The sequence below is a fragment of the Aspergillus caelatus genome (genome assembly GCF_009193585.1).
Source record: "Aspergillus caelatus strain CBS 763.97 unplaced genomic scaffold BDV27scaffold_126, whole genome shotgun sequence".
Lineage (NCBI taxonomy): Eukaryota > Fungi > Ascomycota > Eurotiomycetes > Eurotiales > Aspergillaceae > Aspergillus > Aspergillus caelatus.
The window spans coordinates 19,401-31,801 of NW_022475389.1; the positions used below are offsets into that span (position 1 = coordinate 19,401).

The 12,401-nt window shown below is 48.0% G+C and overlaps 8 protein-coding genes across 8 annotated transcripts; 4 read left to right on the forward strand and 4 right to left on the reverse strand.

Moving 5' to 3' along the window:
- The first annotated feature begins 444 nt into the window (after nt 1-444).
- Nucleotides 445-2,241, forward strand: BDV27DRAFT_130633 (cysteine protease ATG4). Its single transcript, XM_032067456.1, has 5 exons — nt 445-822; nt 894-1,190; nt 1,280-1,448; nt 1,502-1,729; nt 1,801-2,241. Exons 1-5 carry the CDS (start codon nt 666-668, stop codon nt 2,159-2,161), a joined length of 1,212 nt encoding a protein of 403 aa, XP_031926045.1. The 5' UTR covers nt 445-665; the 3' UTR covers nt 2,162-2,241.
- Nucleotides 2,242-3,187, reverse strand: BDV27DRAFT_130635 (histone H2B family protein). The gene is made up of 4 exons (XM_032067457.1): nt 2,900-3,187; nt 2,774-2,845; nt 2,634-2,721; nt 2,242-2,582 (listed from the first exon to the last, which is right to left on the reverse strand). Exons 1-4 carry the CDS (start codon nt 3,072-3,074, stop codon nt 2,492-2,494), a joined length of 426 nt encoding a protein of 141 aa, XP_031926046.1. The 5' UTR covers nt 3,075-3,187; the 3' UTR covers nt 2,242-2,491.
- A 415-nt stretch (nt 3,188-3,602) lies between these two features.
- BDV27DRAFT_130638 (histone H2A) lies at nt 3,603-4,531 on the forward strand. The gene is made up of 4 exons (XM_032067458.1): nt 3,603-3,786; nt 3,839-3,927; nt 3,975-4,178; nt 4,229-4,531. Exons 1-4 carry the CDS (start codon nt 3,734-3,736, stop codon nt 4,282-4,284), a joined length of 402 nt encoding a protein of 133 aa, XP_031926047.1. The 5' UTR covers nt 3,603-3,733; the 3' UTR covers nt 4,285-4,531.
- On the reverse strand, nt 4,532-5,480 carry BDV27DRAFT_130639 (NADH dehydrogenase [ubiquinone] 1 beta subcomplex subunit 9). Its single transcript, XM_032067459.1, has 5 exons — nt 5,215-5,480; nt 5,022-5,154; nt 4,880-4,958; nt 4,772-4,813; nt 4,532-4,715 (listed from the first exon to the last, which is right to left on the reverse strand). The coding sequence occupies exons 1-5, from the start codon at nt 5,232-5,234 to the stop codon at nt 4,696-4,698; spliced, it is 294 nt and encodes a 97-aa protein (XP_031926048.1). The 5' UTR covers nt 5,235-5,480; the 3' UTR covers nt 4,532-4,695.
- Nucleotides 5,481-5,772: 292 nt separating this feature from the next.
- Nucleotides 5,773-7,887, forward strand: BDV27DRAFT_165744 (putative dihydrolipoamide succinyltransferase; the record flags this gene model as incomplete). Its single annotated transcript, XM_032074014.1, has 11 exons — nt 5,773-5,951; nt 6,003-6,061; nt 6,112-6,183; nt 6,233-6,288; nt 6,353-6,694; nt 6,771-7,163; nt 7,224-7,283; nt 7,336-7,390; nt 7,442-7,509; nt 7,578-7,649; nt 7,712-7,887. 11 exons carry the CDS (start codon nt 5,773-5,775, stop codon nt 7,754-7,756), a joined length of 1,401 nt encoding a protein of 466 aa, XP_031926049.1. The 3' UTR covers nt 7,757-7,887.
- Nucleotides 7,629-8,945, reverse strand: BDV27DRAFT_130642 (uncharacterized protein). Its single transcript, XM_032067460.1, has 2 exons — nt 8,707-8,945; nt 7,629-8,638 (listed from the first exon to the last, which is right to left on the reverse strand). Exons 1-2 carry the CDS (start codon nt 8,852-8,854, stop codon nt 8,019-8,021), a joined length of 768 nt encoding a protein of 255 aa, XP_031926050.1. The 5' UTR covers nt 8,855-8,945; the 3' UTR covers nt 7,629-8,018.
- A 178-nt stretch (nt 8,946-9,123) lies between these two features.
- On the forward strand, nt 9,124-10,433 carry BDV27DRAFT_130644 (protein-L-isoaspartate O-methyltransferase). Its single transcript, XM_032067461.1, has 2 exons — nt 9,124-9,469; nt 9,671-10,433. The coding sequence occupies exons 1-2, from the start codon at nt 9,305-9,307 to the stop codon at nt 10,283-10,285; spliced, it is 780 nt and encodes a 259-aa protein (XP_031926051.1). The 5' UTR covers nt 9,124-9,304; the 3' UTR covers nt 10,286-10,433.
- BDV27DRAFT_12636 (DnaJ and TPR domain protein) lies at nt 10,426-12,294 on the reverse strand. The gene is made up of 2 exons (XM_032066523.1): nt 11,170-12,294; nt 10,426-11,104 (listed from the first exon to the last, which is right to left on the reverse strand). Exons 1-2 carry the CDS (start codon nt 12,148-12,150, stop codon nt 10,514-10,516), a joined length of 1,572 nt encoding a protein of 523 aa, XP_031926052.1. The 5' UTR covers nt 12,151-12,294; the 3' UTR covers nt 10,426-10,513.
- Between the last annotated feature and the right edge of the window lie 107 nt (nt 12,295-12,401).

Sequence of the window (12,401 nt, forward strand, 5' to 3'; positions counted from 1 at the left end):
TGAACTTGGGTACAATGAGTTCATAAAATCTTAGACACTTAATAAGCGGGTGTATTTTAACTATGTCCGTGGCGGGCTGGTCGCCGATTGTGGTTGATTTACTGATGGGGCTTAGTCACTCAGAGCTTACTAAGTACTGGGGTACCCTTGACGCCCCGCTTTTGGAGAAGTGAAGAAACAACAAAGGTAATAAGAGTACGGAGTAATATATCAAATAATAATAAAAGATTCGGGCATGATGAGTCTTTCGATGTCCCATGGGCGGGCGCAGCACCTCAACCCAGCATGTACACGTGTTGATTATGGTGAAGCAATGACGTTTACATGACTTGAGATAGGAGGTAAAGTATTATGTGTAGGTATCTCGTGACTGGTGCAGTTATGGCCCCTCCTCGGCCCATCATAGGATAGAGGTTTCTTTAAGTAACTGTCGCCAATAATTATCGTTGAACTGCGGTACTTTTCTTATCTGATACTTCCTGTTGTGCTTTCTTTTGGGTTGTTTTATGGTACCGCCTTGAACTGGGAGCTAGTCGTATATACATATGTCCCGGTGCATGTATATATTTAACCAACCGTATTTCACCACCCAGCTAACCATAACCCGCCAGTGAACGTCATCGCAACAACCATAACTCCCAGACACACACTGACTGCACCTAAAAATGAACAGTGTAGATATAGGGCGGTGCAGAAAACGCATCGTACAATATCTATGGGATCCCGAGCCCAGGAATGACGAAGAGCCAGATGCCTCTATTTGGTGCCTGGGAGTAGAGTATGCCTCGCAGCTTCCAAAACCTACAGCAAACACTACTTCCGGTAAGCCAGTGGACCGTTCCACCATCATTATTCACAAGGGCGGAAGGTCACTGATATATGTGGGCGAATAGAGCGGGATGAGCTTGACGCTGGAACAAGCACAATAGACGATGTAACGGCATATGGCTGGCCAGCGGCATTCATCTCGGACTTCGAGTCGAAGATCTGGATGACGTATCGATCTGATTTCCCTCCAATACCAAGGCCGGACAACGACGAAGCGAATCATTCGATGACGCTAACTGTACGCCTGAGAACCCAGCTAATGGACCCTCAAGGCTTCACATCAGACACAGGATGGGGTTGCATGATCAGATCCGGGCAGAGCTTGCTAGCAAATGCAATGCTTACATTATGCCTAGGTCGTGGTATGGCGCTCCCTTAACCCTACATATACACATAATAACTCCGATACAATCCTCTCGTTCCATGTAGTCACCGTGCTAACACATCCTAGCCTGGCGCCGTGGGGACAAAGCAGAAGAAGAGGCCCACCTACTATCTCTGTTTGCTGATCACCCCGACGCACCCCTCTCGATACATCGATTTGTTAAACATGGCGCCGAGTCATGCGGTAAATACCCCGGGGAGTGGTTCGGGCCGTCAGCAACCGCTAGATGTATAGAGTATGCGCTTAATACCACTACGCCCCCAGAGCATGAGACTTACCAGTAAACAGGGCACTCTCAGCACAATGTGGGAATATGGCACCTAGAGTATATGTCACAAACGATACCTCAGACGTCTACGAAGATAGTTTCCTGCGTGTGGCTCGCAATGGCTCGGGCAGTATTCAGCCCACACTGATACTTCTAGGGACTCGGCTGGGAATTGACAACGTCACGCCAGTGTACTGGGATGGACTCAAAGCCGTTTTGCAATTGCCACAGTCGGTAGGTATCGCAGGGTAAGTCTACACCCCCAGCGTCTGGCCATAGCTAGCAACCGAAGCGTGCTGATACCCCTGACATGCACCAGAGGTCGTCCTTCCGCGTCTCATTACTTCATCGGCACGCAAGGCTCGCATCTCTTCTATCTTGATCCCCATACCACGCGCCCCGCACTCCCATACAGCATCGATGGTAGATTCCTCTCCAATGAGGAAATCAGTACCTACCACACTCGCCGACTCAGACGCATTCATATACAAGATATGGACCCGAGTATGTTAATAGGGTTCCTTGTGAAGAACGAAGATGACTGGGAGGATTGGAAGGGGCGTATAGGCTCAATAGCGGGGAAAAGAATCATACATGTGTTCAATGGAGCGGAGACTACCTACAACCAAGGTAGAAGGGAGGCACTCGATGAAGTTGAGGTACTGGATGACGCCGAATAGATAGAACCAAACGCCCGCTACAAAGAGGCGCCACTCCCTTAGCTTCAAAACAGTGAAGAACAGAATGTGTCAGAGTAATTCAAATTTCGAACCCTAGTTTGAAAGTTGCTACTGCGCAACCAGACCCAGGAGCACCGAGTTATGTTACAACGCATTCACGTCTCAAATAAAACCATGAAAAACATTTGGCCCAATGGGGAAAAACAAAGCCATCCCGTGACGCATTAAAAATCCCGCGAACACCCTGTACCCACCACCTCAAACCATAACAGATAACGAGGTAGTAAAAGACAATCCTGCATAAAAACAAACAACAGAAAAGAAAACAGCTTATTTGGCAGAAGAGGAGTACTTCGTCACGGCCTTGGTGCCTTCCGACACGGCATGCTTCGCCAGTTCACCAGGCAGGATAAGTCTGACACTGGAAAAAGAGTTAGCCGAATAGCGTTAAATCATTATTGATATGACGTACGAGGTCTGAATCTCCCTTGACGAGATAGTGGACTTCTTGTTATAAGCAGCCAGTTTGGAGGCCTCGGTTGCGACACGCTCGAAGATGTCTGCAGACAGATTAGAGAAATACTCGCTCACCAAGCAAAGAGGATGAAATACCATTGACAAAGGAGTTCAGAATAGACATGGCACGAGTGGAAATTCCAGTATCGGGATGAACCTGCTTCAAGACTATACTTGGCGTTAGCTTTCTGACCTCAGAACTACGACAACGTTGCCACAAACCCTTGTAGATGTAAGAAGAGTAGGTCTCCTTCCTGGTCTTTCCGCGCTTCTTCTTGTCACCAGAGGCAGCAGCCGCAGTCTTCTTGCCAGCTTCCTTCTTCTCAGCGGGGGCCTTGCCGCCAGCCGGGGCCTTGCCGCCAGTGCTGGGCTTCTTTTCAGCAGCTTTGGGTGCCATTTTGTTCAAGTGATTCAGGAAATAAAATTGTTAAAAAACTAAAGTCGATATTATCAAAGGATGGCGAAAGCGCAGGCGTTGGAATCGTTGATAAAGGTAGACGTGGAATGAGGAGGAGAACAGAAATGATGGAGACGCGGTGACGAGGGAGGCGCGCTACTTATACTAGCCCGCGAAAGTGCAGTTGATCCTGGGTGCGCAAAGGAAGCAGAATTTCAATACCGTCACATGTGTGTATGATCTGTATGATTAGATGAGGGGAAACGCGTCTCCAGCCGCGGATAACTGACTAAGATCACGCCAAGATGACAGTATTGAAAGATATATTCATAAATTACAACGCTTAACCATATTGGGAACGATACCATAACAACTACACACGGAATCATGGCAGGCGCATCTGGCCAAGCTATGGATGTCTCTGGCGATGATCTCCACTGTGATTGGCCAACCCCGCTAAGCGAGAGGGTGATCTGAAGGGCGTCTAGGCGGCCCAACGTCACCCTCACCGCGTCGTTATAAATGTCCGCCGCTTCCTCGCGCTGGCCATTTGCTTTTGACACCGTACCCAAATCATTGCCATCGTGTTTCATCGACGACCTTAATAACCTCTTCTATTCACATCTTTAAGCTTCGTCGAACCATTTCCAATCGCAAAAATGACTGGAGGCAAGTCTGGAGGCAAAGCCAGCGGCAGCAAGAACGCGCAATCGTATGAATGAATTTTGTCCTCGCGTCAGTTATTCAAGCTAATATATTTTTAGCCGTTCGTCTAAGGCCGGTCTCGCGTTCCCCGTCGGACGTGTTCACCGTTTGCTCCGCAAGGGCAACTACGCTCAGCGTGTTGGTGCTGGTGAGTCCACAGTCACCCCATACCGTATCTATACTTACGCGTCACAGGCGCACCTGTTTACCTCGCAGCCGTCCTGGAGTATCTCGCAGCCGAAATTCTTGAGTTGGCCGGCAATGCTGCCCGTGATAACAAGAAGACCCGTATTATCCCCCGCCATCTCCAGCTCGCCATTCGTAACGATGAGGAGTTGAACAAGCTGCTGGGTCACGTTACCATTGCCCAGGGCGGTGTTCTGCCCAACATCCACCAAAGTAAGCGTACCGGGCACTCTAATATTGGATCGATTCTAACATGGAACTAGACCTTCTCCCCAAGAAGACCCCCAAGAGCGGAAAGGGTCCTAGCCAGGAGCTGTGAATTGTTTGTTTTTATTTGGGTTTTCTCATTCGGCGTGGTTTGGTTCTCTTATTGATGTGATAACGGGGTTCTGGACTGGGCACGTTTATGGCTCTGCGTTTTTTCTGATTTAATTTTATGGTTGTACATTATGTCTACGGACATGGAATGATACCGGCAGCTTTCAAAGGACATGAGCTTTCGGCACATTAGCTTTAAGGGATGCGCATGTCCCCAATGATAAGTTATGCATTTTGATCCGGCATACTATGTACCCACGAGTAGGGATTGCTTCCAATGTAGAACCTCGGCTTTCTGCAGACCCAATGATTTCGAATTTGTGCGCTGATTGCTGTATTGGTAGCGGTGTTATAGGATTTCCATTTCCTATCTGAAAATAAAGTAAACCTATAACAACCTTGTATCCTCTCTCTAGTGGCTGCCCGAAGCATCTGATTCAATATTAGTGGGCTAAAATATTGGGTGGGCATCACCATGGTCGACGTACAAGGTAATTGACGAGCAGGTAGATTCCTTTCATATTTGTTACCTTTAGGAAAGTCAGTCATTCGATTCATTTAGAGGAAGCAAGCTTTGTGGTTTAAATTATGCATACCTCCCGGGGCAGTGGGTGCTCGGTACGGGTCGGGGTGTTTCCAAGTTTCTAATAGTTTTTCAGTCTCCCGCAGCAGCACCTGCTAGTTTGTGAGATACTGTATGCATAAACCATGTAACTGAGAAAACCGAGCTGCATATACCTTCTGTTGACGCGGATCGCGGACATTCTTATTCGCATCGAAAAGGGACCGTATATACACTGCTTGCCCGCGCCATATCTGTCTGTGCACAGCCCAGTCAAGAGCAAGCTTTAGGGAACGTCGATAAAGCGACCTGCGAGGTAGGTTTAGTATGGCTCCCTCATGATCATTGCCTCAACCGCGACCAACTTACGCAACAGGGTGAAGGGCCATGGTGTGTCACGCAATGGAGAATTGAAAGACTTAAAGCTGGTCAGTATAGCTGGAAAGGGATCTGTCTGAGCTGGAATGAGTCTTTCCACCGAATATTGATGCAGTGTGCTTCGTTGCTCACCCGGTTTGCTACACAAGTTTAGCTTCGTCTTTCGCCCGGTGAAGTCCTAAATGCGGAAACTTCCCAGATGGTGCTTATGGGTTGCCGAAGAAGCGTAATAATAATACTCCGTTCATTTGCCGGTCACAGGGATTGCGACCGCTTTGAGGGAAATTCCGGTTGTCTCGGCCCGGCCTTGCTCTAGTCGCTTCCTTTGGCCGCTTAAGTTTCGTCACTCACTTTATCCCTACTTACAGGTAGATGAACCCTTAGCTCTAGCAAGTTCTGGGGGAGAAAAACGAAGAAAAAAGAAGGCCGTACTCTCCCTATTCTTACTTGCACATCTCTAACATTTACGACTTGATTCTCTGCATTGATTTCCCTCAATTGGCGAACTCCATTGTTGTCTTCTTGCCCAACCTCCAAATCTAGGTCATCATGGCTTTTCGCTTACCTCTTCACCGTCTCCCCGAACAAAATCTGCGGGCCATACCTCGATTTGCCCAAAGATCTCGTAACATCAGCTTGGGCACCCGCAGGAATCTTACCTCAGCTGCGCTCCGCAACTGTGTCAGGAACTCTAGCCGGCCTGCTTCTGGTGTACCACTGGTTCTGGGGTAAAGTCGCCCACTCATTTCCTCTTTACAAACCAGCTTACACTCCTGCAGGGCCAATGTTTTTCGGTCTAGTTTCGCTCCCCTTGGGGGCTATCAGATTCGCACTTACGGTAATATGGCCTCTGTTTCTTTCGGAATCTCGCACTAACAACTTTTTCAGCGGACACCATAGTTAAAGTTCCTCAAATGGCAGAGTCTATCACCGAGGGTACTTTGAAACAGTTCTCCAAACGTATGTTCGCCAATACTTCCTTACTAGCTTGCGCTCACTCTTGCAAAAGAGGTCGGAGATTATGTTGAGAGAGACGAGGAAATAGCGACAATCGAGACCGATAAGGTGAACGAGACCTACATCCTAATGCGCAAAGAGAGGGTTTTCTGTTGACGCCCGTTCATTTTAGATCGATGTGTCGGTAAATGCTCCTGAAGCGGGAACCATCAAAGAGCTTCTCGTAAACGAGGAAGACACCGTCACTGTCGGACAGGAACTGGCAAAGTTAGAGCTGGGAGGTGCACCTGAGACCAAAACGGAGGAGGCAACTGAAAAGCCAAAGGAGCCCGCACCTACAGAAGAACCCAAAGCCCCCGAGCCAGAACAGTCCAAGGCCGCAAAGGCTTCTCCAGCTTCTGAAAAGCCTTCCGTACCTGAGCCTGGACCTTCCAAGCAGCCACAGCCCGCTGTCTCTAAGCCAGAAATTAGCGATGATGCTAAGCCCGGTCCTGGAAATCGCGAAGAGCGAAGGGTATGTTCTCTTTTCGTACCGTATCCTTGCCTGTTACTGTTCGTCTTCTTCTGGTCTTAGGCTGATCGACTCTTAGGTGAAAATGAATAGAATGAGACTGAGGATAGCTGAGCGTTTGAAGCAATCTCAGAACACGGCTGCTTCCCTGACTACGTTCAATGAGGTGGATATGTCTTCTCTCATGGACTTTCGGAAGTTATACAAGGACGATGTGCTTAAGAAGACCGGTGTTAAGCTCGGCTTCATGAGCGCGTTTTCTCGTGCTTGCGTACTAGCTATGAAAGACATCCCGGCTGTTAATGCGTCGATTGAGGGGCCCAATGGTGGCGATACCATTGTCTACCGTGATTACGTCGATATAAGTGTCGCTGTCGCCACTGAGAAGGGCCTTGTAACACCAGTAGTGCGCAACGCCGAAACCATGGATCTTGTTGGTATTGAAAAGGCCATTGCGGACCTCGGAAAGAAGGTAAGCTGCAGCAGACATTCATTTTTGCTCTGTGGCTTTTCTGACCATCGAATTCGGCAGGCTCGAGACAATAAGCTGACCATTGAGGACATGGCGGGGGGCTCTTTCACCATCAGTAACGTGAGTACATGCACGCGTCTGGCATTGTGTGTTTGTGTTAACTTTGATATAGGGTGGCGTCTTTGGATCCCTCATGGGTACACCGATCATCAACCTACCACAGACAGGTATGTTTTAACACCGCTCTTTGTTTGAGGAGCTCATCTAACTATCGAAAGCTGTTCTTGGTCTCCATGCTATCAAAGAAAAACCAGTTGTTGTGAATGGCAAAATCGAGATACGCCCTGTACGTCTCCTTTGCCACCCCCTCACTTTTCCTCTGCCGGTGGACTTTGGTTACTGATGCTCTGATAGATGATGTATCTTGCTCTGACCTATGACCATCGCCTTTTGGATGGCCGGGAGGCTGTTACTTTCCTTGTCAAGGTTTGTTCCCTACCCCTCAAATTGAGGCTTTTGAACCCATCACTAAGCGCAGTTCAATGCAGGTCAAGGAGTACATTGAAGATCCTCGCCGCATGCTTCTCGGCTAAACGTCTGTGCTCTGCTCATTGGCCCAGTAGCTTTGCTAACTATGCTTCTTTCTACTCCCAACACCTGCCCCATGGCATATATGTTTTATTTTGTAGATTAACCACCTTGTGTGCAAGATATATATTATCAATTCCATGTTAATCAAGAACCTTGAGCATTGTAGCTTTCTTAGGTCGTGGGACTTTTGCCCCGCTGTGTGTACCGTACCTTTTCAAACCAATGACCCGCTTTCACTAGTGTGCATGGCTTGGTGGGGTTTTGTTATTTGAGTCCTACCCTATCCTTCAATTGCTTCGTCTCCGCGCGGCTCAACCCCCAGAGCTGCCCACGTTCGAGCTGAATCAGTATAGGTGGCTCAAGGACCTTCATGATTTTAACCAACGTGTCGAAAACCGCACATTTGAACTTATTAATGGGGAACTTCGCGGAAATAGTACGCATGTGAACATTGACAGATGTCCCATCTGGTGGCTGAAGATAGCTCATGCAGTCTGTAAACGCTTTGTTCTTGCTTGCCGTTTGATCTGAGATGTTCTTGGCCCAGGTGATATGCTTGCTGAGAGAAGCCGAGGACTCGGACTTTCGGTACTCTTCGACTGCAGCCTGCATGACAAATTGTGCTGCTGTATCAGCCCACGTCGCTTCTGATAGCCTGGCACCAATAGTGTAGCAGAGAGTGATGAACGTCCCCGCTAACTCAGAAAGCGAAATTGATTTTTCTTCTGACCAATATTTACTAGAACTTAATCGGGGTTCGCGAGCTTGAGAAGTATTACGTGTATCTGGATAATATCGGAGGGCATTGGCAAATTTAAATAATTGGACCTTGACTTGAATGTCATCAGGAAGTAGTCCAGAGTGTGGAAGAAATGACTCAAAAGCTAAAGATTAATCAAAAGTAAGTCAGCGTGTCCTTTGAAATGACATGTTAAACTATCCCGAGACATACCGTGTACTGTATTAATATGCCAATCGAGGTCGCATTCGTTGGGCTGCTCCACTCCGCTGGTGTATACCAATCTGTATATAGAGATGCAAAGTAGGTAGTCCAATATTAATAGGTCTACATCAGACTGAGTATCGGAGCCTGCTTCCATTGTGCATTATTGTGATGCAGTCTTGTGGTTCTTAACGAAATAGCGAGGATATCATTCAAGTTCTATGAACCGTGGTAAATGTCATATTAGTTGGGTCGGGAAACAAAAACAAAAGTCAACCTTGCTAATGTAAGAGCCAAAAGCGGTGAGATATTATTGAGCAACCCTACACGTGACCATCGATGTTAGAATGGCGTCATACTAGACGGTAGTAGCCACAACGCCTTTTTAAGGCCGAAGTGAAGAGTCCGAGCCTCTTCTAATTGATATTTTGAGGAGCCCAGTACGGATCTTGAAGAATAAACCGGGAGTTAAGCAGCATAACACGACGGTATAGCCTATTTGCAAGCCTCAGGGTCTTCTTGCGATCATCGTCGCTTTATTTTATCTAAATACTAAGTTTCCCTGGATCGCCTTCCTCTTACGTTAGGTAGAGCATAGCTCCCTCGCATGATCCAGAGTTATCTAAATGCACACCCAGTACTGCGCAAGGCCACCACGAAGTGCATCTCTATGGCGTGGTATTGCTCTGGCTCAACCAATGCGGAACTGGTTGATAATCTCTTTAAGGCGGGGTTAGTGAAGAATGAAAGAGTAAAAAAGGCTATGTTGGGGGTGAGTGGCTCCCTCAAGTTTTTAACATCTCATGTGCTGTGCCATCTCCTTACCCTGGCCCTGCGCAAAATGGCGGGGCTGTGGATCTTACAGTAGGGCCGGGAATGTAACAGTGGGGTAAAGATAGAGGTGTGGGTGAGAGAGCATTGGCTGCACGTGCACTTCCCTACCCAAGACGTGTCTCTGACATTAAGGTGCAAGGTTGATCGAGCCCATTATGCACCTTCCAGGCCTTACTCGGACTCCCCACAACCTATTGGGTATGGTGCGACAATCTCCGCTCCTCACATGCACGGTCATGCATGCGAGTACCTCATCGATTTCCTCAGGCCAGGTTCGCGGGTACTCGATATTGGCTCGGGTTCTGGCTATCTGACCCATGTCCTCGCAAATCTTGTTACAGATCCCTCCATACCTGATGACTCAAATGGCCATGTTATTGGAATTGATCATATACCAGAACTTGTTGACTTGGCTGATAAAAATATGCACAAGTCGGATCAAGGGCGCAAATTGTTAGATACAGGAAGGGTGAAGTTTATTACTGCTGACGGCCGTTTGGGATGGCAAGAGGGAGCACCGTATGATGCTATCCACGTTGGTGCAGCGGCGGAAAAGCTTCATTCTGTACTAATCGCGCAACTCCATGCCCCGGGCCGAATGTTTATTCCCGTTGATACTGAGTGTGACGAAAGTGCTCTTTTTGGCGGCGGCCAATATATTTGGGTAGTGGACAAGAGGGAGGACGGGTCAATCCACAAGGAAAAGGTGTTCCAGGTTAGCTATGTTCCGCTGACCGACCCGCCAAAGAAGTAAGCAAACCGTTGGACATAATGTGGTTTTAGCATTCGACATTAAGAGACCCTGAGTGAACTATGTGGAAGACTGCCGGCATTGAATTTTACATGGATAGTTTCACAAAAGTCGAGGTCAATTTCGCCGAGATTATAGCAATAGTTATGATATGATTCCTTTGAAGTCTTGAGTTTAGTGAATAAAAGTATACAAAATTTTTATCTTGAGTATACAGACTAGCTGTCAACATCAGCGAAAAGGGAAACCCCCTGGAAAGTTGAATCCTTGACCTGAGAATTTAAACTGTGGTCCGCCTTGCTGGAAGAAAAACTGTTGACCGCCTCCTGGCCCGAATGGGCTTCCTTGAAACGGGTTGCCCCTGTGAGATTCCAGGTCATTGGGGTCATCACCACTGTCGTAACGCGCCTTGAGTTCGGAGTCAGAAAGGATTTCATAAGCTTCATTAATAGCAGCCATCTTCTTCTCAGCTTCCTCTTTCGTCACACCCTGGGACTTAGCTTTATCGGGGTGATGCTGTTTAGTAAGTTGACGGTAGGCTCTTTTGATTGTCCGGTCATCAGCATCTCGGCTGACACCCAAAACTTTGTAATAGTCCCTCTGCTTTGAGCGCTTCAATAAGACATGTGCCTTCTGTAAAAGTGATTGCACATCCCTGGACCCAGGGTGATGCTCTTTTGCTGTATTTAACATGTTTATAGCGTCATGGAAACGCTCTTCATCAAGAGCCGCTTGACTCTGAAAGAGTAGTGCTGGCAGAGAATAAGGGTTCATGTCAAGGGTTTCGGAGCAGTACGGAGAAGCTCGCTTGGGCATATGCGCCTGAGAAATAAATGCATTAGCCAATTGGGGTCATGTCAACTGGACGCCTTCCTAAGGGCACAAACCTCGCGGTAAGCTTCGCAGGTGCGCTCAACCAGTAAACCATAGAGATTGTTGGGGGCCGCGGGGTGGATATGGCCTGCTTCCATCGCTTCCCTCACCTCGCCTTTCACATCGTCAAGAAGTCCGCTTTCATCACCAACACCTACAAGCAAGTTGATGGCATTGCTAAATTTCCGCGAAGACATTGTATCCTGTAGTTTCCGCAGCTGTTTGAGGAGTTTCTTCTCTTTCCGATAAAGGGTGTTGCACGGTTTTGAGTCGGGGTCAAAATGAAGACACCTCCGAATTTGTGAAATGCCCCGTTCTTGGTCTCCCAAAGCATAGAACAGCATGGAGGACATTTGTAAGTGCGGGTCCACCAGACTTGGGGCGATATGTAGGACATGGGCAAGGTCACTTATTCCTTCTTCTACATCACCTTTTTCGAAGCGGCAGTGTGCGCGAGTTTGTCGTAGACTTAGGGAGGCGCTCGCCTTAAGTATGGCCACATTCGCTTGATTTACGCAGGCCTCCCAAGCGCCGTGTTGCTCAGCATTCTGCGCAAGAGCTGCAGCATCCCGTGCCCCTTGAACCTCATTGTATTCCAAAGATGACTTCTTGCCGGCCTTTTCCAGATCCTTCAGCGCGCCTTCCCAGTCAGCAGTGCTAGCTCGAAGGCGAGCTCGTTGCAGGAGGGCACTCTCAAAATCTGGTTTTAACTGCAGAACTCGGTCGAAATCATCTAATGCCTGAGAACTTTTACCCAGTGACAAATAAGCCGCACCCCGCTGGAAGACAGTGATGTAATTCGTAGGATCCTTCGACACAGCCGCGTCGAAATAGAGTAAAGCATTGCGGGGAGAACCACCAGCGAGATGTGTCTTCGCCGATGTGATCAACGACGACAGAGGGGTGTCTGAAGGAATTTGTGAAGGTTGAAGACCATAACTGGCTGATGAAACAGCCAGGAAGATCGTAAGAGACTCCAAGGAAAGGAGCATCATGCTTATACTGACGCAAAAGGCAATCTGGTTCGGACGGGTTAGTTGATCTCACGGGCCTGGTCAACTATCTGAAAATAAGCGAGTATTCAAAAAAAGGTTAGAAGAAGTCCAAAAACTGCGATTGCAGGAGCAGAATGAATGCCCTTGAAAAGGCAGAAGACGTATTTACATGATCAAATCTATGGCGATAAGTGAAGTTAATAACAGCAGCCTGAGGGAGAAATGTATGCCAAGACTCCAGTCTGGCCTTT

Coding starts and splice junctions, on each gene's coding strand:
- BDV27DRAFT_130642 (XM_032067460.1), bottom strand. CDS start 8,854: ATGGAAGCAGGCTCCGATACTCAGTCTGATGTAGACCTATTAATATTG. Junction 8,639..8,706: donor GCATATTAATACAGTACACG/GTATGTCTCGGG, acceptor ATTAATCTTTAG/CTTTTGAGTCATTTCTTCCA.
- BDV27DRAFT_130638 (XM_032067458.1), top strand. CDS start 3,734: ATGACTGGAGGCAAGTCTGGAGGCAAAGCCAGCGGCAGCAAGAACGCG. Junction 3,787..3,838: donor GGCAGCAAGAACGCGCAATC/GTATGAATGAAT, acceptor ATATATTTTTAG/CCGTTCGTCTAAGGCCGGTC. Junction 3,928..3,974: donor CGCTCAGCGTGTTGGTGCTG/GTGAGTCCACAG, acceptor TACGCGTCACAG/GCGCACCTGTTTACCTCGCA.
- BDV27DRAFT_130644 (XM_032067461.1), top strand. CDS start 9,305: ATGATCCAGAGTTATCTAAATGCACACCCAGTACTGCGCAAGGCCACC. Junction 9,470..9,670: donor TAAAAAAGGCTATGTTGGGG/GTGAGTGGCTCC, acceptor TTAAGGTGCAAG/GTTGATCGAGCCCATTATGC.
- BDV27DRAFT_130639 (XM_032067459.1), bottom strand. CDS start 5,234: ATGGCCCTTCACCCTGTTGC. Junction 5,155..5,214: donor ATGGCCCTTCACCCTGTTGC/GTAAGTTGGTCG, acceptor CCTACCTCGCAG/GTCGCTTTATCGACGTTCCC. Junction 4,959..5,021: donor GCGATCCGCGTCAACAGAAG/GTATATGCAGCT, acceptor ACAAACTAGCAG/GTGCTGCTGCGGGAGACTGA.
- BDV27DRAFT_130633 (XM_032067456.1), top strand. CDS start 666: ATGAACAGTGTAGATATAGGGCGGTGCAGAAAACGCATCGTACAATAT. Junction 1,191..1,279: donor TACATTATGCCTAGGTCGTG/GTATGGCGCTCC, acceptor AACACATCCTAG/CCTGGCGCCGTGGGGACAAA. Junction 1,449..1,501: donor GCAACCGCTAGATGTATAGA/GTATGCGCTTAA, acceptor ACCAGTAAACAG/GGCACTCTCAGCACAATGTG.
- BDV27DRAFT_12636 (XM_032066523.1), bottom strand. CDS start 12,150: ATGATGCTCCTTTCCTTGGAGTCTCTTACGATCTTCCTGGCTGTTTCA. Junction 11,105..11,169: donor CCTGCGAAGCTTACCGCGAG/GTTTGTGCCCTT, acceptor TTTATTTCTCAG/GCGCATATGCCCAAGCGAGC.
- BDV27DRAFT_130635 (XM_032067457.1), bottom strand. CDS start 3,074: ATGGCACCCAAAGCTGCTGAAAAGAAGCCCAGCACTGGCGGCAAGGCC. Junction 2,846..2,899: donor CTCTTCTTACATCTACAAGG/GTTTGTGGCAAC, acceptor CGCCAAGTATAG/TCTTGAAGCAGGTTCATCCC. Junction 2,583..2,633: donor TCAAGGGAGATTCAGACCTC/GTACGTCATATC, acceptor CTCTTTTTCCAG/TGTCAGACTTATCCTGCCTG.